The sequence below is a fragment of the Scardinius erythrophthalmus genome (genome assembly GCF_964197995.2).
Source record: "Scardinius erythrophthalmus genome assembly, chromosome: 4".
Lineage (NCBI taxonomy): Eukaryota > Metazoa > Chordata > Actinopteri > Cypriniformes > Leuciscidae > Scardinius > Scardinius erythrophthalmus.
Window position 1 is genome coordinate 45,221,343 of NC_138224.1, and position 27,615 is coordinate 45,248,957.

Below are 27,615 nucleotides of genomic sequence, written 5' to 3' on the forward strand. Positions count from 1 at the left end.
AGTACACAGGCAAATGCACCCGTCTCTCTCTCGCGTAGACAGGTTCCTGAAATTGTACGAGTTGCTGCCCACCGCCGAGTTGACGAACCTGTCCCACAGCGTAACCTTTATTTTGCCCGTCCCGTCGCAGATCCGTTCATTTTTAAGCTCCCAGTCTGATGGCTCAGAACGTTCCTGCTCCCCCTCACGTCACCATCAACAGCACAGTGCTGTCGGTTGTCGAGAAATTTGTCTATCTCGGCTCAAATCTGACAGCAAACAACAGCCTTGATGCTGAACTGAATACCAGGATCGGTCGTGCCTCAACAACCTTTGGGCGACTTCAGTCTCGTGTATGGAACAACAGCCACCATTCTCTCAAAGTAAAGGTGTGCGTATATGAATCCTGTGTGCTGTTTGTTCTATTATATGGAAGTGAAACATGGCCTACATACCGGCGGGAGGAGCACAAGCTTAACCCTCTGGGGTCTAAGGTGTTTTTGGGGTCCTTGAGATGTTCTGACATGCCCTGACATTTGTGCTTTTTTCAGTTGCTTATAAACATATTAATGGCAAAAAAAAATTACACACTATTTAGCACAAACAGGGCTACCATAATATGTGAGCAACAAGAATGTACATGTCTGCATTTTTGAGAGAATAATGTTTATGCGTGGTTATTGAAAAAACTAAAGTTTCTGAAATAAGACCACAAAACACATACTAAATATGTGCCAATAAGACTTTTGTCTAATGGATGTCATCGCCTAGTGTTTTTTCTTCAAAATGATGTGAAAATCACCCTGCTAATCATTCACATAACACAATACATTGATTTGAATTTTGCAAAGCACTTTCTGTTTGGAAAGGCAATATGCGGAGTGGGCGTCAACGATCATGCATATTTAATGGTTCACACCTGAGGAGACAATGGGCCCTGCATACTTAATTAGCCATTCATTCAGGTGAGTCACTGAGCCACAAGAATGCAAGAGCAACAGTTGGAAGCATCTCAATTCTTTTTTATTTTTCCACATATTGTGCTTGCAATTTGGCCTATAATATCCAAGGAAAACATGTCTAGTAATTGTGCAGTTAATTCTCATACTGTTTTTTCAGTTTTGGAATATTTATCCTCTCCCCAAATTTGTCACTAATAAAACACACTAAAAATTATTTAAAGAAAAGGCTTATATTTACCTTTTAATAGTTTGTTTACATCTACCTTGTACATATATTTTTTTATTAAAAAGGTTACAATTACAACAACAATTCAAGTGTAATCTTTCTTTGTAAAAACTAAAGTATACATTTTATCATACATATTTCAAAGTTAAGGATTTGATTGATTATTTGATTATTTTTGACAAAACATACTATATTTAACATGAGCAAATATTGGCAAACAAAAGCTTATTTGAGGTGGCAGATATTTTACAGTAAAAATGTATAATCTATCCAAAACTAATCAACGAAATGTTGTCTTTCATATGTCTGTAACATAGGTCTTTCATTTTTATTATAAGAAATATAAATGTTAATTTGCAGTTTAATACGTTGCTTATACAAATACATTTTATTTCAACATATTTCAGTCGATTTTTACTCAGTATAGCAATACAGTTTGCTAAAACCGAAACATTCATTCACAAACAAACGCCTGACTGTAACGTTGTTTTTATGAAATATTAGGGCATATAAATGTTAATTTTCAGTTTAATACGTTGCTTATACAAATAGCCTACATTTTATTTCAACATATTTCTGTCGATTTTTACTCAACTCAGTATAGCAATACAGTTTGCTAAAACATCATCATTCATTCACACAGAGACGCAATTTAAATTTAAACTGTATTTTTGCGAGCTGTGATAAACAGCACGCATCTCTGTGGCTGCCGTTCATTCATTCACAGAAACGCGATTAACTTGAGAAGGAAAAAAAACTTACTACAGTATTCGGATCCTCTCTCCTCGCAATACCCGCACTCTGAGGTAGATTTTCCATTATTATTATTCCTCACAGCGCTGCCAGATGGTGTAAACACATAGGCTACAATGATATGATTAAACTTGTGTTTTCTCGAGCTGATATGGGGGCGTTCACAGGTTTGCTTGGATTGCCTCAGTAATTTGCGTTTGAATAGCACGCGCTCTCCGTGGGCGGGTTCACATTACATTTGAATGAGCTCTAATTAGCTCGACTGGAATCGCTCTCTTTTAATACAGATTTCACAAGATGAGAATATTTGTTTTTTATATAAATTACCTCATTTAAAAGAAGAGAATTCAAGCTTCATGCCTCTGTGTCTGTATGCCTGTTTGACTGAGTATTCGCTGAGTTACAGTTCATTTTCGGACGCGTTTCAGAATGGTCTTCACTGACAGAGAGAAGGCAGAACTCACATCACGTTTATTTTTCTTTATTTGGCAAAAAGCACAACACTTTGTTTTTATTGTGAGTATACACAAAAAAATACACATTTAACAGTTTCGATTGATGTATGAAACTTGCTTGTAATATCAAAGTCAACATAGCAAAATTAATTTCTTTTGAACTGAACTGAAAAAAAGCGAGCCTATCGCGCCGGCTCGATTGTCGACCTCAGGGGGTTAATGCTTTTCACTTCCGTTGTTTATGACAGATCCTTGGCCTGTCATGGCAGGATCGGGTCCCGAACACCACCGTGCTAAAGCTCACTAACAGCAGTGACATGTACACCGCGATCCGGAGGAGATGTCTTGGATGGATCGGCCATGTGCGTCGTATGCCGGATGAACGTAGGGAGTTAGCTGTTGGAGTTAGAACGTAGGGAGTTAGCTGTGGGAGTTAGCCATAGGGAGTTAGCTGTTGGACATCGCCCTCGTGGCCGACCCAAGCTCTGCTTCAAGGATGTCATCAAGCGGGACATGAATGTCTTTAAAATCAACCCTGACCGATGGCATCATATTGCGGAAGACAGGGCAGCTTGGCGGTCTGCGCTGACAGAGGTCATGACTCTGTCATGCCAAGCTTACATTAGCTTTTGCACAGAAAGACGGCATGTTAGACATTGTTTAGATCGGCGCTTGCGCTGAGAAAGGCCTTGATGAGTCTGAGCCATTGATGTCACCACTTTGCTCACAGATCCATGAAGTTGAACCTTTCCGCGGAGCTCTCCCACCTAAACACACCAAAAACACAACATTAGTTTTCTTTCCATTGCGGCAACAAACAGGAGCGTTCAGGAAATGTCAGCTCTGCAATTCACATCTTCTGCTTCGGACCGAGGGCTTTCATCTCCTCTATAGTCATGGTTCTGCAGCTCGGCGGCGCGCACCGCAAAAACGGCAGACTGGTCACCTCCACGCTCATCCCACAAGAGCACAAGACGTCGAAGCCGTCTGGATCAGAGAAGCCTATAGGAACAAGCAAAAGAGTTTAATTAAAACCGAGCCCACTGGCGATCCAGCACTGAACCACAACACATGCCATCAGTGAGGCTGATCTGTAAAAAGAATTAGGCTGCTTACTTAGCAGTTGCTAATGGTGTGCTTGACTTTGCGCAGCCTCACTCCGTTGCCGTTCATTTCTGCTTGAGTGAAGGTGGCTTGATTCTCCATAGAGAACACGACCACTCTGTGTTACTCCTGTCTGGCACTTTGAATCACGGCGGTGAAGAACGGAGAACTATTCCTACTCTGTCGTCTGGGTGACACGTTATAGATAAATCCTTCCACCGCGTCTTTACCCTCTTTTCGGACCTTTGCAGGACTAGCCATCCCTCCGCTTCTTGATTGTGATCACCGATGCTGTGTTCTCCTGGAACCACAAATTTGCTGTCTCGGACAAATGACATAATTGGTTGCTCGAGCCCCTGCCCTTTTTCAAAACTAATCAAAAGTGCCCTTCTCAAACAAATATCAATGATGATTATATTGTGGTCAATAAAACAAAATGCATTTGATTATAATTAATTATGATTATAATTTGATTTATTTTTACGTTTCTGTCAATCTGAGGTGTCGTTGCCATGACGCGAGGCAAGTTGCGTGTGTCTCCGGAGTAATGTATGTGTGGACGGCAGGCGTGAACGTTGCAAAAGTTAAGCGTATTAAAATCATAATGCACTAGTGTAAACGTAGGTATTCCACCGTCGAGCCAAATATAGTTATTTCAGTGATGGCTCGACAGCATGAAGGAATAAACCATAACATTTTTAAACTTTTTTTTTTTCAATAATAAAAGGTAGTGTTTCGATTCAATTAAAAATCCACATTAACATTATATAATTCATTGAAGCCTGTTTGTCATGTATAATAATAATAACTAGAAAAAGTGTGCTTGCTCGGGTGCAGTGCACTAACGTTAGCAGGTAGTGGATAGATGCGAGATGCGAGAAAAACGATGTCAAACTGTCTTTTATTTTCGAATTTAATTCCTCAATCAGTGCTGGACCAGCATTTTCTGTCTTCCGCTGAGCCCTGGCCGTAGACAGATCATATTTTTTACCGTCAATGCAGTGGTCTGCGTTGCGCTGATCTTATTCACACTATCGAGTGTAGGTGCAGCATTCTAACATTGAGTCATAATGAGCTGTTTGTGAAGAAATTATCCACTTCCAAATGATGTCATTTTAATCACGAAATTGAAACATTAAAAACCATTTTGCTCTTTATGGTGTGCGAGTGATAGAGCGCGGCAGCAACGAACCATCAGCTTGCAGCGTAACAACATTGAATGCTCGGCCGAACAGCTGATCATAGCTGTACAGGGCGCCTTATTATTTTCCATCTCCATAAATATATCTAGTAGTAAAGCTAATGCAAGGGCTATAAATATATTAAAGGTCCCATTCCATGGATTATTTTTATTATTTTATAATGTTTCCAGGGGTGCCCTTATAATGTTAGTATGTTTTTTAGATCAAATTTTTTTATAATTTAGAAATAAAAGGCATATTTCCTAGCCTGATTTCATTCCCTGGTTTGAACACTCTGTTTGAAGGGGCGTGTCTGCTGTGAGACTTCAGTGTAAACGCCCTCTGCTGTGATTGGCTGACATGCTTGCATATGAAATATCTGGCATTACATGTGGAACTATCTGGAAAACTTTTACTATTACAGCTATTATACGTTTTTACTATTACAGCTATCGGGATTAACGAATCGTGAGAAGTTTTTTAAGTATTTAGATCTATTTCAATCACATAAAAGGTTGCAGTGATGATGAGCATTGAGCAGATGACAGCCTGTTGATCGCGTGAAAGATCTTATCATTACAATGCAGTTTCTGCACTCTCACTAATGATTTCACCAATGCAAACATGAGGTATATAAATACAGTAAGCGCTTCGTTGTGCAGTGTAACAGCGTCATTGATTTCATAACGAGTTTTGGCAAGTGTCCAGATAAACTCGCGCTGTGTTATTGACAGCTTGGGCGATTGGAAAGGGATTGTTCTTTGATCGCTTTCTGTATATTAATCACAGTTTAAGTAAGATTATTTTCATCCTACAAAGAGAAACGAACGATGTGAAGAGTGATCGCTACTTCCATATTAAATCACTACTTACCGCTTGCTGGAATATAGTTGAAATTGCCCCCTTCGTCAGTATGAAACGCTGAGAGAAGCCTGCTTGATATTATCCCAGGTTAGAAAAACAGTCCGTGGTGAAATGGACAGAGCAAACTAACAACTTCGAATTAAACTTTTGCGGTATCCGATTATAGATAAACATCAACCACGTCTGTTGACATTTCGCCATCAATACGCCTGTGTTCCTGTGGGCGGAGGTTACGGTTCTAGTGACATCACTAAAGAAGGAAGTAGAGGGGTGTAGTCCAATCGAGCCGTTTTTCGTAGTCAACTTCTGTTAAATAAAATATCTCGCTTGGCATTGAACTTTGAGCTTTATAATTTTACAGATATTATTTATACTCTAACAACAACATTACACACTAACTAAAGTTTGAAACATGGGATCACGAAGAACGGGACCTTTAATCTTTTGCTGATACTTCCTTAGCTGTGTCTGAAACCGCTCACTCGTTCACTAATCCCTATAGTGAATGGCAGTTGAGTGCACTACATCAGCAAAGAATTCGGACGCTGACATAATTATCACGCGCCAGAGAGCTCGGACAATTTGTCATAAACATTACCTACCCATCTTTAATATTTCCTTTTTTTGGCTGTATGAATTGTATGTAACAATTGTATGTATGTATTTTTCACGTTTATTGTGTTATTTGATTAAAAATAATAATAATAAAAACACTTGCTTGTCATATTTATTTACTTTTTACATTTATATGTGAAAATAAAAGAGAACAAAACACTGCACAACACATTTGTTTATACAAATATAGATATAACGGTATATATAAATAAATAACCAGGCGTCTGGTTAAATGATTGTTTTGTACCTCGCGTGCACCGTTGCCATGGTGACATTTTTGTTTATTTTTTCATTTGCGCTCTATCGCCTTATCGTGTTGGATTGTGGGAAATAGTGTCTCAGCAAGTGTACATCGTATGTACACTCGAATTCAGAGAAGATTGTGGGTAAAAGTAGTGAAGAATGTAGATGTCGTTCACTCAGAATTCGGACACCACTACAAAATGGCCGACACCCTAAATAGTGCACTATATAGTGGATAGGGAGCAATTTCAGACACAGCTCTTGTCATCATGGAGAGCGCAGTTCATGGTTGCATAGCAACAACAGACGCCACAGGAGAACAAGCGCTTGTGGAAAGGAGACAGCAGCGCGCTCGCGCTTTCCACTTGTTTTTACACATCTAATGTGCGTTCCATTCGACAGGGTCGTTAGATGTGTAAACATCAACAATAAAAAAATAAACAAAAATAAAAAATAACTCCTTAAAATAAAATCACTTTACTTCACAAACTAGCTAAGCTGGCTGCATTCACTGAGGTAAATTATAATCATCAAAAATAGTATATTTAATATTCACAACAATAACCGTTAAAATACTGTCATTTGTATAACAATGGCGAAATGTATGAATACTTACACACATACGTAAACTCCTCCATCGTTAGTTATGACTGTTCTGACTGGTGATGACGTTATGCGCGAAATGACAGTTAGGTGATCATCGCTCTCCACTTCCTGTGAAGTGATGTATCGATGTTCCCTTATTCCCTATGCCGTGCTCAGTGCCCTTCGAACTGAACATGTTCGCTGCCTTCGGATTAGAATCTAACTTAAGATGGCGGAAAACCCTGTGAAGTCCACTTGGCAGTCCACAACGCACCTCTAGAGCGACGTTGTTGATTGTTTGAGCATGTGACTGCGCATTTCTCCTTGTTTTCTATTGTTATGCGCAGCATATTTCCCGTACGCACAAACACAGCCACAGACAATGAATTGTTTGTTCGGTTAGCGAAGAAGAGCATGATGTATTTTGTATAAAGTTTTGTTTGTTATTAACTGCTTTGAGAACTGGAAATTCACAATTCATGCATGCATACAAATCTGTAATAAATGAAGATGACTAAATTAGACCAATGCAAAAAACGAAATTCATGCCTGCATTTATTTAGACAAACCTAGTAAAAACGAATGCAGTAGGGCCTATATACACTGACTTGGCAGCTCTGTGAAATGTAATACAACAGTGCCACCTACTGTCTAAATGCATTAACATTAAAAGTGTGAGGTGAATTGCATAGACATAGGTATATGGTAAATAGGTCTATTAGCCTGAAATAATTTTTTTTTTTTTTTTTTAAATCAGATCTTGTGCTTCATCACATTGGAGTCCCGAGTTAATGTACAAAGTTTGGTTTCGATATGTGACAGCGTTCCTGAAATATGAACTACTTCCTGTTTTGGCGACTACGCCACTGATTTCGTTTGGCTGTGACGGGCAAACGCTTCCGAAAATCAAAAATCCTTCTAGTAACTTTTGTGAGGCTTGGTCCAAGGATCATGTACGTCCAGTTTCGTGAAGTTCGGACCAAATTTGTGACCTGTGAAACTTTAGTTTCGCTTTCTGTTCAGTCCACTATGGCGGACAAACGACATGGACTCGTGATGTCATCTTCGCGAGCAACTTACACCGGAACTGACCGGACGTTTTAAAGTTGGAACGGTGTCTCTGTCTCAAAGGGCCTAGGCGCAGGAGCAGGAGCTGGCCAAAATTTTTCTCCCGGGAATAATAATAATAAGAAGAAGAAGAAGAAGAAAACTTAAGAAGAACAATAAGTGTGCTGCTTTCAGCAAGCACACTTAATAATAATAATAAGTTTAATTTATATAGCGCCTTTCCCAAGTTCAAGGACGCTTCACAATGACAGTAAATAACAAGCAGTTTACAAATAAACGGACAATGGACATTTGCCCAGTCCAAGTAGTGAGCGATTGCAGTTGCAAATCACATTACATATACAATACAAACATAAAAACAGAGGCAACAAACATTAATCACAGACAGCATGGTGGGCAGTTGGAGTAAAGATGCAGTAGATTATCGGTACCTAAGTTAACATTGTGACTGTGTTATGTCGAATTAACATTTTCATGGCTGATAATACTGATTAAACAAATGTGTTTTGAGTTTATGCTTAAATTCATACAACGTGGTTGTTGTCCTGAGAGCCAACGGAAGAGAGTTCCATAGCTTAGGGGCTATAACAGAAAAAGATCTGCCACCCATAGACGACAGACGAAATCTCCGCTCACAGAGGAGTTCACAGCCAGAAGATCAGAGAGTTCGAGGGGGAATATAAGGAGAAAGTAAGTCAGAGAGATAGGCTGGAGCAAGACCATTGAGTGACTTGAAGGTAAGCAGAAGAATTTTATAAGTGATTCGGGATGACACGAGTAGCCAGTGCAGTTTAAACAGAATTGGAGTGATATGGGCCGTTTTTTTAGTGTAAGTTAGTAGTCTTGCGGCAGAGTTTTGAATATATTGCAAACGTGAGATAGAGTGTGCTGGTAGTCCAGAAAAAAGAACATTACAGTAGTCGAGGCGAGATGTGATGAACGCGTGTACTAGTGCTTCAGCGTCTTTTGGGCTGACATAGGGACGGAGTTTGGCAATACGCCGCAGATGAAAAAAGGACGCTTTACAAAGTTGACTAATGTAAGCGTCGAACGTCAGTGCAGGGTCAAGAATAATACCCAAGTTTTTGACAGTGGCAGATGGAATTATTGATGTAGCTTCGAGGTCAAGTCTGGGAATGTTACTTAAATTTTTTGTTAGAGATGGTGATTAATATTTCTGTTTTAGTCAGATTCAGACAGAAAATTGGAGTTGAGCCAGGCCTTTAGTTCATTTATACAAGATGATAGTGATGTGGTCTGGTGAATAGAATCCGGTCGGCAAGCAGTATATATTTGGATATCGTCGGCGTAGCAGTGATATTGAAAACCGTGGCGGCGAATAATTTGTCCGAGAGGCAAAACGTAAATAATAAATAGTAACGGGCCGAGAACTGATCCCTGTGGAACACCTTGTTTGAGAGTGACAGTGGGAGATTTGTAATTGTGCATAGTGATGTAGTATTTCCTATCTGTCAGATAGGAGGAAAACCAGGATAACGCGGCTCCTGAGATACCAATCTCTGAGAGGCGCATGAGTAGGACTTTATGGCAGACAGTATCGAAAGCTGAGCTGAGGTCAAGTAGTAAAAGTAAGGAAAGGTTTCCCGAGTCACCAAAGAGTAAGAGGTCATTGATAACCCTTGCTAATGCAGTTTCAGTACTGTGGTTTTGGCGAAAACCAGACTGAAATAAATCAAAACTGTTGTTGAGGGATAGATATGACTGCAATTGAGTGGCGACAACCTTTTCCATGATTTTTGAGACATACGGTAGATTGGAGATTGGGCGATAGTTAGCGTAGTCAGTTGGGTCCAGATTTGTTTTTTTAAGAATAGGAGTAACTGCGGCTGTCTTTAGTGAGACTGGAACAGAGGCAGAGAGAAGAGACATGTTTACAAGATGTGAGATAGGTCAGAAATGACAGAGGTACAGTGTTTCAGAAGGGTTGTAGGTGCAGGATCCAGCCGGCAAGAAGAAGAATTGGATTTCTGTATAATTTCACTAATCAAGATAGGGTTGGTCAACATAAAGTTATTAAGTGTTTGTATCTGAGCTTGCTCACAACTAGAAGTGGTCGGTTCATCACTAAAAGTCCCACGTAAAGCATCCAGCTTTCCCTGAAAGTGTTGCAGAAAAGAACAGCACAAGTCGTCAGATTCTTGTAGACAGGCATTGTGCGTGGGTGCCTGAACAAGCTTATTTACAATGCTAAATAGTGTTTTAGGCCTGTTGTTTGCGTTATTGATGATTTTAGCGATATAGGAAGAGTGAGCTGTATTTAAGGCAGTTTTGTAAAGCTTGATATGGTCCGAAAATGCTTGAGAGTGTACAGTTAGATTGGTTTTCCGATAAAGACGTTGCAGCTGTCGGCCTCTTGCTTTCATAGCACGTAGCTCAGCATTAAACCACGGCGAAGAGTGGGACAAAGGAACAGACCTAGTCCTAATTGGAGCATGCTCATCTAAAACGTCAGCAATGGCAGAATGGTACAAATCAAATATTTTGGATGGACAGGTGAAATCAAAAACATCAGAAATAGCAGAAGTAGTAATAGATGCAGCAAACACACCAGCATTAATAGCATTGATCTTAAGAGATGTTAATATTGTCGTCAGTACATTTAGTTGGACAAGTTAATGTAAAATCAAGGGTAATAAGCTTGTGATCAGAGATATGAGTAACCAGACCATTGATGGAGATGTCATTCAAGCCAGATGTACAAACTAAGTCAAGTGTGTGGCCGTGAGTATGAGTTGGGAAGTTAACATTCTGATAGAGTTCAAAACAGTCCAGAACAGTTGTTAATTGAGTCCTATTTGAACAGGGGGTATCAACGTGAATGTTAAAGTCACCAAGCAAGATGACCTTGGATGATGAATCACAGGCTAGCGTTAGTAGTTCACTTAGTTCAGAGAAAAAATCGTTTTGCTGTTTGGGTGGTCTATAAATCAGGATGATTATTAGGGGACTGTTCGAGGAAATTTTCAAAACCATATATTCAAAAGTCGTAGTAGTGTGGAAGTCCAGTTGAGCAAGCGTTATGGAGTTGCGATAGATGACCGCAAGGCCACCCCCTTTAGCAGATAAACGCGGCTTAGACAGGTGCTGGTATCCGTATAGTGTTAGCAGATTAAGATGCATGAAGTCATTTGGTGTTTGCCAGGTCTCAGTAAGGAATATCATATCCAGGTTTTTGTCAGTAATAAGTTCATTTAGATAGGGGCCTTTGTCCGAGATAGAGCGACAGTTCAGCAGAGCAAGGTGGTTTTGCAGCATATCTGAGTTATCAGCTGAATTGACATTGAAATCTGACTTTTTTACGCAGACAAGCGATCGCGGTGGACGACAGTCGCTTAGTTGGCGTTTCGGTTTGACCAGAGTTCTGTTATTTGACCAGATGCACGGGATCACAGTTGGTTTTGATTGCTGATAGTTAATGATCCTTCGGACTGAACGGTGCACGTAGCGCGAACGCCGGGTGATCCCGAGCGAGCGGCAGTGCTCGTACGTTTCAGAGTCGAGGCGTGGGTGCCGATTAAGCGCCCTGAGTTCGCGTGACAGGTATCCAAAATCCATGTTGGAAGGTAACCCAGTAAAAATAAGGGAGACCAGAGACAGCACGAGTGCTAAAGCCTTTGTTGTGTTTGTAATCGCCATGAGAAAATCAGCTATCAGCAAAGTCACGTTAGCCAGGACCACAACCATCACAACATCTATAAAAGCTTACGGAGAGGAAAGCTACCCAACCTGACAGCAAGCTAATCGAACTACTGGTAAGAAGAGAGTTAACTCACCTCACAGTCAGTCCAACTACAGATGGAGGAGAGAAGGGTGAGAGGGCTCGTAGCAGGCTGACAGCAGAGAGTTCCCAACGGTTCCCAACGGTAACAACAACAGAAGTACGCTCAGCCAAGTAAAAAAATAAAATAAAAAAATAAGTCCAGTGTCACGGGTGACAAAATGCATGGAAAAGCGGAACCTTTTTTTTTTCCATGTTCCCCGAGGGGATTATTTTGGTGTAACGCCTCACTCCGGTTCCGGGTGTAGCAGAGGCATTGCCCGACCTGATTACCGCTGATGCACGGCAGGTGTGAGAGAGAGAGGAGCGGCGTTTGTACAGGCTGTTCATTTCACAAGAGGAGGATAAAGGAGCCGTTCAGGAGAGAAGAGGAGGTGGTATCCGGGAGTATTCGAACCCGGTGGTATCCAGTCTTGGTATTGGGTGGTATGGAGTGGAATCGAGTTGGATTCAGTCTGTGAAGATGGTTGCTTGTGGTGCAGTTGCTGGTCGGTGTTCAGTTGACCGGTTGTTCGGCTGGGTCTCTGTCGTCATGCTGTGGGGTAGAAGATCTCCTGTTTGAGTGCTCACTTTGGACGTTGTAATCCTGGAAATTCGTGTAAGTGAAGAACTGCCATTGGAGTCTGTCATTAGAGCTGCTTGTGGAATATTACTGGATTGAACTGCTGCTTGGATCTGCGCTGGAAGAGGAAGAGAGAAAGATAAGTGAATCAATTACATCGTTGAATCAAATGTAGAGCTGGAAGAAAAGACTGGGAATGTGAAATTTACTGTTGAGGAGGATATCTGTTTCAGAAAGACTGGAGAGGAATTGAGAGTGGAATGTTTCCATTGAAATGCATGGATGAAGCGAGGTTTCTGATCAGCCCTACTGTGTGAGTGATTTGCAGTTGTTTGCCTTACCTGATGCACGCTGAATTAATGCTGTGGATTTGTAGTGAACACGAGTGCTGTGTGCTATGCTGAGAAGAGTCTTCCAACGCCTGCTTTCATTCTTGTGAGATGATCTACTGGTCTCCATCTAAATCCCAGAACGATACAACTGAACTGGTGAAGTAATGCTTTGTATTGTCCTCTCTTCCACTGAATATTGTCGTGAAGTAATTCCTCATTGAAGGCTCCTGTTAATTCTCTCTTTCTCTGAAATTATAAGTCTTGAAGAAACCTTACCTGTTACCTACCATCTGAGTCCTGCAGATGTGCAGCAACGCTGCGAAGTGAGTTTTAAAGTCACAATTTCCCTTTCATGTCCTGATAAGAGAAGCTGCTGTTAAGAGAAGAAACCTTACCTGTTACCTACCGTCTGAGTCCTGCAGATGTGCAGCAACGCTGTGAAGTGAGTTTTAAAGTCACAATTCCCCTCTCACGTCCTGATAAGAGAAGCTGCTGTTAAGAGAAGAAACCTTACCTGTTACCTACCGTCTGAGTCCTGCAGATGTGCAGCAACGCTGTGAAGTGAGTTTTAAAGTCACAATTTCCCTTTTCATGTCCTGATAAGATAATCTGCTGTTGGGCGAAGAAACATTACTTGTTACTTACCGTCTGAGACCTGCAGATGTACAGCAACGCTGTGAAGTGAGTTTTAAAGTCACGATTTCCCTTGCATGTCCTGATAAGAGAATCTGCTGTTGGGCGAAGAAACATTGCCTGTTACTTACCGTCTGAGTCCTGCAGATGTGCAGCAACGCTGTGAAGTGAGTTTTAAAGTCACAATTTCCCTTTTCATGTCCTGATAAGATAATCTGCTGTTGGGCGAAGAAACATTACTTGTTACTTACCGTCTGAGACCTGCAGATGTACAGCAACGCTGTGAAGTGAGTTTTAAAGTCACGATTTCCCTTGCATGTCCTGATAAGAGAATCTGCTGTTGGGTGAAGAAACATTGCCTGTTACTTACCGTCTGAATCCTGCAGATGTGCAGCAACGCTGTGGAGTAAGCCTTCCCAGCCACTATTACACCATTGTGTCTCGAAGACAGTGAAGAATCGATCCAGCGGCTACTCCGGTCAAATAGCCTTAGAAGACAAGAGTTGCTTATTCTTTCCTCAAGTTGATTATTATTCAATAAAGATTGTTACTTGTGAACTCAATTACTTGCCTCCTCCTTTGTCCGTCTGTTGCGTGCCTGTGGTGTCGGCTCCTCACGGTGGTGTCTGGAGTCAGGGGCGGCTGGTCATCCGAGTCCGCCCCGGCCTGCACCGGTGACACCAGTTTGTAGAAGGTTGCAGAAAGGGAAACACCAACTGTCCAAGAAGCGGGCACAGCAAACGTAACAATAGACGACGAAGCGTGGAGCGGCAGCCAGATGCGCACAGCGTTCCCACACAGCGTTCAAAGAAACACACCGAACAAATACACCGAACAATCGTTATCTGGCACAACAAGTTCAAATTTCATTGGACAATGTGAAGTGGAGCGGTAATTTTCCAGTCAGTCATAAATCGTTTGAAAATTAGATGGACAGACAAATTTACATTTATGAAGCGATCTGAATCTGCGTCGTTTAAACAATGGATGCTAATTGACTACAGAGCACTGCACAAAACAAGCACCAAGAGTCGCATTAATAGTAAGTAGTATTAAAGTCACTTTTTATTTAGTCTATGTATTGATACACTGTTTACCATTTGATCAAACTATCATAGTTGATTAAATGAAGCCCAGGCGCCACCTATAGGCCTATTATGTGAAGTGTATGCGGACAACAACATGCAAAATGGTGACGTAAGGACTTTAACATTTTTGATAATTATGCAGCAATAGTATAATAGTACAGTAGCCTACTACTGGTCAAAAATGTGGACACATTACTATTTCTATGTTTTTTTTGTCTCTTGTGCGCATCAAGCCTGCATTCATATGATCAAAAATACAGAAAAATATTATTACAATTTAAAATAATGGTTTTCTATTTTAATATACATTGAAAATATCATTTATTTCTGTGATGCAAACCTGGATTTTCAACAGCCATAACTCCATTCTTCAGTGTCACATGATTTTTCAGAAATAGCCTTTTCATTTCTTTAAAACAAAAAGAAAGAATATTACTGACCCCAAACTTTTGAACGTTAGTGTATATTGGTACAAAATAATGTATTAATAATGTACCAATACAAATAATATACAAAATCATTCAGCATTGTTTCTAAACCTGCATGCAGATTACTTGCTGTAAACTACAACATAAGCACATTTACCCCTCCTAACCATCTGATCTCCGCCTGCTTCCCCTTTCATTCTGGGAAACAGTACCAGGAGTTACTCTTATAACATCTTACTTACATCGGCTTATCTCAGAAGAGTGAACTCGGGCCTAGACCGTGAAACCGGTTTAGAGACATAGTCAGGTTTCAGTTTAGTTTGCACCAATCCTTGATTTTAGGCACCATTTGGCTCAGATTTCAGCAGTGTTCATCGCCACAGTAACTTACTCTCCACACAGTTAACTGATCTAAGGCAGGTTTTGTTCCAGGTAAGAGATCTCAAAACGCAATTGGACCAATCAGCTGTGAGCAAAGTGACAAATGTCTGATGTAATAAAGTCACTCCCCCTGTTTCTACTCCAAATTAAAGTACATAGGAAATTATAATTATTATTTCCCTTAATCCATTACACATGTACACTTTTAGTTGATCAATTATTAAGCACATAGTTTAAATGATTATTAATATATAAAGGTAATAGAAATAAGCTTAAGAATCAATAGATAAAGCTATAGAAAATGGCTAAATGTGAGCTTAAATGTTCAATTCCTATATCAACTATATAAACAAACTTCATAACTTTTACTTGCAGTGATATAGCAAGATTTTTTATTGTAGTTGTCCTCTTTCATAAACATCTCTTTTCTTCTTGTTTTGTAATTTTTTTTTAATTCTTAATATTTTTCAATCTCAGTATATTCTGGAGAAGAGAGAAGTGAATCACAGTTTCTCAGCACGTGCTGGCTGTTCGCTACTTATGTCACACCTAAACTCATAAACTCAGGATCAAAGCCTGAGTTGACAGAGAAAGTTGATGATCAGCGTCATGGTACCATCAAAGCCTGGTTGGGTTGGTTTGGTTTTGTCAACTCGAAACTAATCCTGTAACCCTGAGTTTGTTCAACTACCATCATGTTACGGTTTCAAGGTCTAATTCTAGTTGATGACAATAATTTAACCAAAGTTAATAACTACTAAACTACTATTGTTTCAACAACATAAAGATTTAATAAATAAACTGGAAAGTTTGTTTACTTATAAAATCTATTTTATAATCATATCTAGTCTTGATTTACTATGATTTTGTTCAGGTTAATTTCAGATTCAGAAAGAAGAATGTCTCACACTGTCATACCCGTGAACTCTTCGACGGTTGTCATCCAGTTTCAACCACCAACACAAACACCAGCAGCTGGAACTGGGACAAATGTTCCTGTGCCTGTTTATGGACAACAGCTAGCAGGAGTTTCACCTCTTCATGGACTTCAGCCTTTTCTGAAAGGCCAACCAAAAGCCCTTGGGGTGAGAAATTGTTCATAATCCCAAATCATTTTTATGTGTTTATATCAGTGTGAGTGTTATGATTTGGTGGTATTAGTTGTTGTGGACAGCACTCAGCAACAACAGTTGAAAATAAAGCACAGTTTATTAATAACACAACCCAAAGTCGTAGTACATTAAGCAGGCAGAAGCTCAGAGCACAGTAAATCCATACAATGCATAACTTTTTTTTTTTAAGTGACAATGCAAAAAATGTAGTGTATCAATCACAGAGTAGAATGATTTACGGATGATAAAAATCTGTCCATTACTTGCAATGAGAGTACTTAACTCAGTCTACGTGAAGACTCTGTCACTCTTGGCACATCAATCTATTAATAAAATGACATTAATTAGTCTCTCTCTCTCTCTCTCTCTCTCTCTCTCTCTCTCTATATATATATATATATATAGATAGATAGATCGATAGATATAGATATAGATAGATCGATAGATAGATATTTAGCCTATATATTTGAATTGAATACATTTTTTGTGTTTAATTTTGGACGGAAGGGGACTGTTCCCATAAGGTATAATACATTTACAGTATTTACTGTATATATTTTTCACGAGCGTCTATGGTCATAATTATAAACATCCTAATGTTATGATACATTCACATAAACCTGCACAATGCCATTAAATATATATATATATATATATATATATATATATATATATATATATATATATATATACATATACACACACACACACACATATATATATTCTACATTAAGGGAGCAGCCAATTTCCCTCCAAAAAAAAAAAAAAAAAAAAAAGGAAGCTATTATATGCAAGTAATTCTAGTGTCAACGTAATAAGCAATGTTCATTATGCGTCAATTTTTACTGATAATTGCTGCAATAATAGCTGCTACTCTCTGCCCCGCTTAAAATCATTGGCAATGCGATTTGTTTGGAGGGTCATTCTACGAAAATGGTGGCTTTCCTGTCCCGGCCTCAACCACCAGGAAAAACACTTAAAAGTGTCAGATAATAACACAAAATATATGTTTTTTGTTTTAATTTAAGTGTTTTATTGTTAATAAAACATATGTAAGACAGTTATATTGCAAACCATTTTTTATATATATTGTAGAACACGGTCAGTACCATGAAATTGGCTTGTCCCTCGGGTCAGTAGTCGTGGTTTAGTGACATATTTTGAGTTAAAAAATATATTTTTCTCCCCCTTTAAATGTCATAATACAAAGGGAAGTAGTATAGTTATTTAGTGGACTACTTAAAAAAAAAAAATATCAACTAAATATTATAAGTAATTTACAGGGAATACCTGTCCCTCAATTTCATGTCACTGGTGTTGAAATTTATAAAAAACACCACTTTGAAAAAAATCAACATCCTTGCCAACTTCTTCCTGGGTCAAAAGTTCATTGTAGGCGTGGCTGTTTTGAAAAGTACAAGGTGAGTGTGCACTCTCTCTTCATCTTTTAGCAATTTGATAAATAATTTGATAATTTCATGCGAGGACTTAAGATGTGTCACTGGTGTTCTACAGTTTAAAGTAAGGGGAAAGGAAATTTTATTAATATTATTTTTCAAATTGCATGATTAAGTGATTTATTTACAATTTAAGAAGTGTGGTTTGAACTACTGTGGCTGCCATCTTAGATATGCCATTTTGTCTGCAGATTTTTCACTGGTGTTATCGTCACTGGTGTTACTGTTGCTGCTGGTAACACCAGTGACATGACGATAGCACCAGTGACAATCAATAACACCACTAACTTTTTTCTCAACATAAGGTTTCATAAAAGCCTCAACAATTATATTAATAAAGACTTGTTAGCATTTCATTATTGTTTTAATATTGTAAACACATAATATTGCTTTCCTTTTGACAGATATGGCGAAATTAAGTGCTGCTGAAAAGCAAAGAATCTACAGGCAGCGCAGGGATGCTGACCCAGGACGCAGAGCAGCCTACTTTAAACAGAAACACCAGACTTACTTAAAAGATTTGGAGGATCAAAAAAGAAAGAGAGTGAGCAAAGGAAATGGCGGGTCAGACAGGCAAAACACAGAGAGAGATTGAGAGCAGGAAAGACAGTGTTGACCTCCCCATTCATTCCAGACAGTCAAGTCATCTTCATTTATATAGCGCTTTTAACAATGTAGATTGTTTCAAAGCAGCTTTACAGAGATAAACGTATAATTTAAGGTAACAGAGAATATTTTGGCTTTATAGCGGTTCTTAAATAAATTTATTTTACAGCTAAAGTTAGTTTTGATTGATTCGCTTCCGTCGCAACGATCATTTGTTATTAAATTAGGGGCCGCCAAGAAGACACCATTCTCTTTACTCAAACTTTAAACGCGAACCTGTGAGAAACGCTGATGGCGTTCACATGCGCATTAAGAATTGGTTCTATAGTTATGTGCGTTTGAATATATGTGTGCAGGTTTGTTATTCCCTACAAACCAAGCCTAAACAAATTACTGGTGTTTCCTTATAGTTTTAATTCAGAATTTTATTTTATTTTATCAATTCGGGGTAGATACGCAAATTGAGTTTCAAGGGATCCTCCATAGGGAGAGACTAGTTGGCACTTCAGCACTGCGTTGTCATCGGGTCCAGGCGAAGGGCCTTCGTCAGATCTGGATACGGCCTGGATCCGGCAGGCTGCGGGAAAACCTCGGGATAAACAAAGACACTAAAATTAGCGTAGATGCCATTCTTCTCATGATGTAACAAGTACATCAGGATTTATGGGAAGTGTTCCCGGTTCCAGCTGACCTAATCTATGCAGCCTAACACTGAATTATAGAAGTCTATAATGTATTATGTGAATGCTAGGTCAAAGAGATGTGTTTTTAGTCTAGCTTTGAATTGACAGAGTGTGTCTGCTTCCCGGACAGTGTTAGGAAGATTGTTCCAAAGTTTTGGTGCTAAATAGGAAAAGGATCTACCGCCAGCAGTCGATTTTGATATTCTAGGTTTTATCAACTGGCCGGAATTTTGAGATCGCAATAGATGTGAAGGTCTATAATGCGTTAAGAGCTCGCTCAAGTACTGTGGAGCTAAACCATTTAGTGCTTTGTAAGTGATCAGCAATATTTTAAAATTGATGCGATGTTTAATAGGGAGCCAGTGCAGTTTTGACAGAACCGGGCTAATATGGTCATACTTCCTGGTTCTGGTAAGAACTCGAGCTGCTGCGTTTTGAACTAGCTGTAGTTTGTTTAATAAGCGTGCAGGGCAACCACCCAGTAGAGCATTACAATAATCTAGCCTTGATGTCATGAAAGCATGAACTAATTGTTCCGCATTTGTCAATGAGAGCATATGATGTAATTTAGATATATTTTTAAGATGGAAAAATGCGGTTTTACAGATACTAGACACGTGACTTTCAAATGAAAGATTGGTATCAAAGAGCACACCCAGGTTCCTAACCGACGACGAAGACTTAACAGAGCAGCCATCAAGTGTTAGACAGTATTCTAGGTTATTACGTGAGGAAGTTTTTTGTCCAATAATTAGAATCTCTGTTTTTTCAGAATTTAGAAGTAGGAAATTACGAGTCATCCAATTTTTTATATCAGCTATGCATTCTGTTAATTTAGTGAATTGGTAAGTTTCGTTAGGTTTTGAAGAAATATAGAGCTGAGTATCGTCAGCATAACAGTGGAAGCTAATTCCATGTTTCCTAATGATATCTCCTAATGGTAGCATGTACAGAGTGAACAGCAACGGTCCTAGTACTGTCAACCCAGTACTGCAAGGTCAGGTTTTAAGACAATGTATTCTGCATTGTATGTATGCTAACTTTTTAGCATTTGTGACACAAAACCAAAGCATAGGCATGACAGAAATGGAGTAAGATTTCATGGTTGTATTATGTTGCATGCATCTCACATTGGAAATCTAATAAAATTATATATTACATCTTTATGCTTTACAGACAACGAATCCAAGGGCGTAGAGTGCGTAGGAGAGTAGCACAGATAGGCCGAAGAAAATGTCAGGAGTTGCAAGAGAAGTTAGAAAAGCACAAAAGACTATACCACAAATACAAGAAAAGTTGTCACCATTTGCAGGGTAAAAATCAAGACATTGAAAGTCCAAGAACGAAGACGAGAAGCACTCTACAAGACTGTCCTGCCTCTTCATCAATTAGAAGACCTTTAAACTTCCATTATGCTCTTTTGGGGGATCTAAGAGCAAAGTACAAAGCAGCCAAAGCAGACAAAGCCAAACAGGGGGTTGTAAATATACTGACAGGAAAGCTGATAAAGAAATACAAATTCAAAAAGTTGTGCAAGCAGATGATTGGTTTTTCATACAAAGCCTGGAAGCCACAAAACAGAGCTCGACAAACAAGCTTGGCTGAAATAAACAAGAGAGCTGTAAGACAGTTCTACCTAAGAGATGATGTCAGCAGGAAAACCCCTGGCAAGAAAAACACAATCACACTAAGAAAAATTAAGAAACAGAGGAGGCTCCTTTGTGATTCCCAGAAAAACCTTCACAGGAAATTTGTTGCTGAGCATTGGCAAAACATTTCATATGCCTTCTTCTGTAGGGAGAAACCATTTTGGGTGGTGACCCCGAAGGAGAGAGACCGAGAAACTTGCCAGTGCAAGACCCATGAGAACCTACAGTTTATGGTGGAAAAAATTCACAAACTTGGTCTTTCACTGTCCAGCAATCTGGAGGAGATGGCAGATAGCACAGTCTGTAACAATTCAAAGACATGTGCTTATGGTGAATGCCAAAAATGTGAATACTCCACTGTACCACCGGCCAGACAGCAATCCAACAAAGAGGTGTCGCTCACCCAGTGGTGTCTGGAGAAGATAGAGCACACCAGAGCAAATGAAGAACAAGAGAAATGTAGCTTAATCACTGTGAAGAAGGATATAACCATAACAGAGGAAGAGCTGGTGACCAATTCCAAAATAGGCTCTTTAAATTCAGGAGACATCTGTTCAACATCAGATGGCAGTACAGCATCTACCGGACCCTGAGGGAAAACCTGACCAATGATTGCCTGATCCATATAGACTTTAGTGAGAACTTCACTTGCAATTACGCTTCAGAGATCCAGTCAGTTCACTTTGGGGGGTCACACAAGCAAGTGACGCTCCACACTGGTGTCCTCTATGTGGGGAAGGAGCCCCCCATCTCCTTCTGCACCATCTCACCCAGCAGAAGGCATGATCCAGCAGCCATATGGGCTTACCTGGACCCCATCCTGGACATGATAAACACAGTACCCTGCCGTGCAACACCTTCACTTCTTCAGTGATGGTCCAGCCACACAATATAAACAGAAGGGCAACTTTTACATGGTTTGCACGGAACCCTACAACAAGGGCTTCCAGGGGACTACATGGAACTTTTTCGAGGCCAGTCACGGAAAGGGTGCCACGGATGGAGTGGAGGGTTCATTAAAGAGGTCAGCCGACCTCTTGGTCCGCCACGGGAGAGACATAACGGATGCAATGTCTTTCTATCAGGAGTTGAGGAACTCTGGCAGTCAAATACAGTTGTATTATGTCAGCGAGGAAGAGGTGGAAAGAAAGGCACAGATGATGTCTGGGGTACATCTGGTAACCATAAAAGGAACCATGCAAATGCACCAGGTTATAAGTATCACACCTGGCATCCTAAAATATAGAGACATAAGTTGTATCTGCCAAGCAGTGGAAGGCGTGTGGGATTGTCCATGTTATGGACTCCAAGAAGTCACCCTCCCGACAGTGTTGGCTAATGGCCGTTATCTCTCACCTCCACATCAACCAGGTGTCGTCAACCCGGATACCTCAGCTCCACTTCGTCCAGATGTCATCGAGTCTCACCACAGTGGACAGTGGTGCATCGTGAACTATGACGAACAACCATACCCTGGTGTTATACTGGATGTCGAAGAACATAATGTGAAAGTTAAGTACATGCACAGGAATGGAGTAAACAAGTTCTACTGGCCAAGCCCAAGAGATGATATCAACTGTTATGGAGATGACCAGATTGTTTGTCTGATGCCAGAGCCGCTGCCAGTGAACAAAAGATCGGTTCAGATTGACCACAGTATCTGGAAGTACTTGGAGGAGCACCTGAATGTATGAAAGTGTCAGATGTGAACTGGCTACTAGTTAACTGTTCTTCACTTTTACTTGAGATATGTTTGTCTTTGCCATGTTATTGTGTCGCATCCATCTGTTATCATTTCCGAGCCAGTCTCCATTGAAGCCACTGATGGCTTCTTCACAGGAAATATTTCATGAACATGTTTTACTGCATACAAAATGTTCGTATCAGTGCTGTTGGGAAAACAGTTTTAGTTTTGCGTTCAGTGTTAGTGTTTCTAATGTTCTAGTGGACATGTTTTGTTTGTATGACAATGTTGTGTTATGAAAGACACATTTTAGTCAAAAGGCTTCATCTTTCGGTCTTAATCTGACCAATAACCTTTATTTTATTGTTCATATTAAATTTACACATTTTCTGAAATATGAAATTATTTGTAATGTAAAATATTACTAATAAATGTATAATAAAAATTGTTTGAAATAATCGCATGTTTTGTCATTGGTTTCACTTTGCGTCACTGGTGTTACATTGCGTCACTGATCTTTAGCTGTAAAATAACTTTATTAAAGAACTGCTATAAAGCCAAAACATTCTCTGTTACCTTAAATTATACGTTTATTTCTGTGAAGCTGCTTTGAAACAATCTACATTGTTAAAAGCGCTATATAAATGAAGATAACTTGACTTGACTGGTGTTACCGCATGGCATATTGGTTTTCTGGCATCAAAGTTGCCCAGTTTCATAGAATATGGTTTTTGTATCTACCTAACTGTTGCTGCATTCATTAGTAAGCATTTTAAGGATATCATCATTCAATTTTGATCACTCAACCTCAATTATTTCTAATGTTACAACAAAAAACACAATGGTAGAAATAGAAAAATGTCACACAACAGAACTTTACACATGCCTGTTTAAAGTAAATTATTACTAATCAAGACAATTTCTTAATATTATTACATAAACTTTTTCTGTCTTTGATTATGTATGCAAATTAAATAGTCAAATTACATTCTGGGAAGCCTGAATTGTCATCTAAAATATAGGTAACACCAGTGACAAAAAAGCAGCACAAGCATTTTTTAATGTAATGTAGTAAAAATATATAAAAAAATACATTAAACTGTAATTTAAGTTGATTTATAATGTTAAGAGGTTAACTATTATCTGACTATAAGTTTTGGTATAAAAAAAAGAATTACATTTTTAAAAAGTTGTCTGTTCAAAAAGCCACCATTTTCATAGAATGACCCTGGAACTATTGAGAGCTACACGAATCACGTGACCCCGCGGCGGCGAGATCACAGTAGGCTTGTTCGTCTTGAACAGGCGCTGCACACTGCACAGACCAATCGGTGAATGACATTAAAATACTGCGAGAGCGATTAGAGAGTAGACGGCTCTGTATGCTTTTCAATCGCTCTCGCGATTTCGCTCTATACTTTGATGTCATAAACTGATCGGTCTGTGCAGTGCCGGTTCAAGTCGAACTAGCCTAGTGTGTCGCAACCTCATATAGCCTACTGTCTATGATCGCAACTCTCATATTTAACTGCTCTGGTTCGCGCTTAGTAGATACCGCCAAGGCAAGTTCAAAACAAAGCGCGCATGTTGCAGGCTACTGTGATTGGTGGCTCGTTTGACCAGTTAAGTTTTTATCCACACATAAATAAAAAGGAACGACTGATTTTGAAAATGTAGTAGAGTAAAAAGTAAGATATTTGACTTTGAAATATGGTGGAGTTAAAGTCTTCCTAACTTTAAATACTTAAGTAAAGTACAGATACGCAAAAAAGCTACTTAAGTACAGTAACGAATTACATTTACTTTGTTACTGTCCACCACTGGGAGTACCTAACTACGGCTGTTATAAATTTCTATTGTTTATGTAATATTGTTCCCCAAAGTGTGATACTGTTTTACTTTAAAATACTTTCTTATCCTTCACAGGTTGTCCAGATTATGATTGGTCTGTGGACTTTCCTGTTGGGAATCGTGTCTACAGTTTATGCAGATTCCATCTTTGTCTTTAGTGGTATTCCTTACTGGGGATCTCTCTGCGTAAGAAACACAATTATACAAAAAAGTGCTGTGTCTTGTAAGTGTATGTAACACAAGTCACATATTCCAGCAGAAGCCTTGACTTTTGTCTTTCTCTCTGCTCTCAGTACATCATCGCAGGCTCACTCTGCATTGCTGCAGAAAACAAACCGAATTCACCCTCCAGTTTGTGTTTGGTATGTACACAACACTTGTTGTTTTCCAGGGTTTAACCAGAGGCACTGGAACCCTGTTGTGTTTGTACTGATTTTCTGTAGTGATTTCTTCTTCCTTATTTTTCTGCCAAAAAAAAGTGTATGGGCATAATTGACTATAATTCGTAGAGACAATGGCGAGAAACAAAATAATTTTTTTCCATGAATCCTCAAATGCATATCTCTGAATTTATTTCCATCTATAAACATTTCTGCCATTTTAATTTTCTAATATATAAATATTCATATTTCAAACTTCTAGGCCATTGGTCCAATCTGCACTAAAGTTTGCACATTGCAGCTAGGGATGTTTCTGGCAAAAAGTTATCAAACTAATTTTGATTAATCGAAGCATTGTGCCAATATAAGTAAACCAAACTGTCTCATTGAGCAACGCTCATTTTCCACAAATTTACATTTTTCTCCTGAACGCAACGCACAAACTTAATTTAATAGACGTTGGGTGTTTCTCAAAACCAAGAATGCAAAGAACGGACTTGTGTTCTTGGGGAGAAGCTCTTACTAGTTCTTGGAAGAATGAACTCACAAGGTGACGAGCACACAGAACGCTGCTGACAGTTTGAGACGATGTGTTCTTGCTGGTATTGCGCAATAATACCGCCGCACAGACGCCGTCTGCAGTACCCAAACATAACGAGAATTATTGACGATAACAACCAGGCTTTATCACCCAAGCCTACCCTCAGCTCAAGGGATTACTCTACAGCTGTACACTACAATGTAATGTATATTCATAACAATAAACCAACGCTTACGGAAATTCTCACTTCCGAAAACGTTTGAGCACATTTTCGATTCGCCATAAATTTTCGTAAAAATGCCAATATTTGAAATCTACACAGTTGATTTCTCGCATCAGATGTTCTCAGAAGTGAATTTAGTGATGAAATAGCGTACGAAATTGTAGAAAAACGACTTGTATTGACCTGCCTCGATCTCCTTCCTCGAATGCCGAAATGAATGCTGGGATATTTCTGAGAATATATTTCATTGAGAATTCACACCAAATTGTGTCAAAGTTGGACCTATAGCCGCTACAACAGAAATTGTAACACTGTAACTGGAGGATCGGTAAAGTTAAAAATCAATATGAATCTTCTTTGTTGGATGTCAAAACAAAACTTAAAGCAGCACTCAGTAGCTTTGGGATTTCATCGCTGTATTCTCGCTTTTTGCTCGCAGGTTTCTCTCTAGAGCTCCCCCCACAGCTTCGGAATAGATATTTGACAACACTGTTGTAAAAACTCGTTGGTGATTCTCAGACACCAGAGGCTAGAAGATCAACGACATCAAAGCAGATGGGACATTCTTTAAAACGTCTTCTTCATTCGGGTTCGGACAGCTTGAGGGAGCGCAATAATGACAGTATTTGAGCAGATTTCTTTTGCCGTAAAGCAATTGTTTACATCGCGAGACCTGATCTCACGCGATACTTCCTGACGCGGCGGCCGCACGGCCCGCCGGCTCAAAGTTGCAAGTGCGGATTTTCCGCTTACGGGCACCAGGGGGGTGCGAAACGACCACCATTCAACCCGAAATAAGTAATATAACCATTCCAATGACTCCGGAGCTGTTCAGTTAAGGTAAAAAAGTTACTTAGTTCACCTTTAAAATATGACTTGGCTAAGGTCAAAACATGTATGCTAGTAGCCAATCACATTTCACTGACTAATCACTTCAAATTTGAATGGCCCACCTTTATGAAAATGTACATATTTGTATGTAGTGTGAAAACTAGTATGTGTAACAAATTTTGTGGGAAAAAATGAATGTGTAACCTTTTGGGCTTATATTTTATTTCTTAAGGTGTTGACATTAAAGTTTAAGCCCAACAGTTCACACAAATACAGTTTAAAAAGGTTAGAAGACCATACATATAATACAAATAAAAAGGATATTAAGGCCTGGTTTTACAAGCCAGGATAAGGCTTTAGTTCAATTAGGGCATAGATGAACGTGCCTTTAAAATAAAATATTACTGGTGTGCATCTTGAGACAAAACAGTGACAGTGATACATTTTAAGTTCTGTCAGAGCAAGTTGCTTTCAGTTAAAACAGCCCAAACATGTATTTTTTTTAGTCTTTGACTAAAAGCCTTGTCTGTGAAACCAGGGATATGTTAAATACTTTCTTATACAGAAAATGTTAAGCTGCAAATGATAACTCCATTATCACTTGAAATTGAACTATTACATACAATTCATCTAAATTTCGATGTTTCACACGAGTCCAAATACACGCTTCAACAGACAGTGTAATGTCTTTGCCAGCTGCGCAATATGTGGATTCGTACCGCATGATTTTTGCCACTAACATAGAGGGTTTTCGTCAGCAGGAAGCCCTTTCCCGCCATTTTCAAATTAACAACGCAAATAAACCACGTCAGTTATGAATATTTGATGAATAATCTAAATTCGAATTTTAGCCCTTCCAAATACTCTGAGATTCTGCAGCAGATGTCTTTGAATGTTTTCCTCTCGTTTCAACTGTTGTTGGGTGTGGTAGAATACCTTTCCATCTATGTTAACAAACCAATGCTGAGTTCACACTGCACGATTTTCAAAGTAGTCGAGTCACTGTTCTTTTCACACTGCGTGACTATCTGGGGCAGCACTCAGTTGCTGCTGTGTTCACACTGAACGATGGATCGGCGACAGAGGTTTCACACTTCATGACTTTACAAAAGAAGGAATCACCGACAACTTCTGTCTGGTCCACAAACTACATTTCACAACCAAACACACACGAGAAGTGATAAGGAAATAATGCAAGATCACGCGTGAGTGAGACCAGAGTTCTCACGCGAGACTGAAATTGTTATTAAAAATGATAGCTTGCAAGAAGCTTGCGATCCAGCGAAAAGGACAAAAAATAAAGTTTATGCAGGAGGAAATGGTTGGGGAGACGAGAGACG

At 39.4% G+C, this 27,615-nt stretch overlaps 1 protein-coding gene across 3 annotated transcripts in view; it reads left to right on the forward strand.

Annotated features, from left to right (window-relative positions):
• The window catches only part of LOC308689641 (membrane-spanning 4-domains subfamily A member 4A-like), a 42,169-nt gene that overhangs the window by 12,585 nt on the left and 1,969 nt on the right, over positions 1-27,615 (forward strand). The window contains exons 1-4 of one of the 3 annotated variants that reach the window (XM_081363469.1): positions 12,064-12,709; positions 16,133-16,343; positions 24,376-24,486; positions 24,594-24,662. In XM_081363469.1, coding sequence (XP_081219595.1) covers positions 12,657-12,709; positions 16,133-16,343; positions 24,376-24,486; positions 24,594-24,662 — 444 coding nt within the window. In that variant the 5' untranslated portion in view covers positions 12,064-12,656. Of the gene's footprint in view, positions 1-12,063; positions 14,404-16,132; positions 16,344-24,375; positions 24,487-24,593; positions 24,663-27,615 lie in introns of those variants that run through there. The other 2 variants (XM_081363470.1, XM_081363471.1) reach the window with 2 other exon arrangements.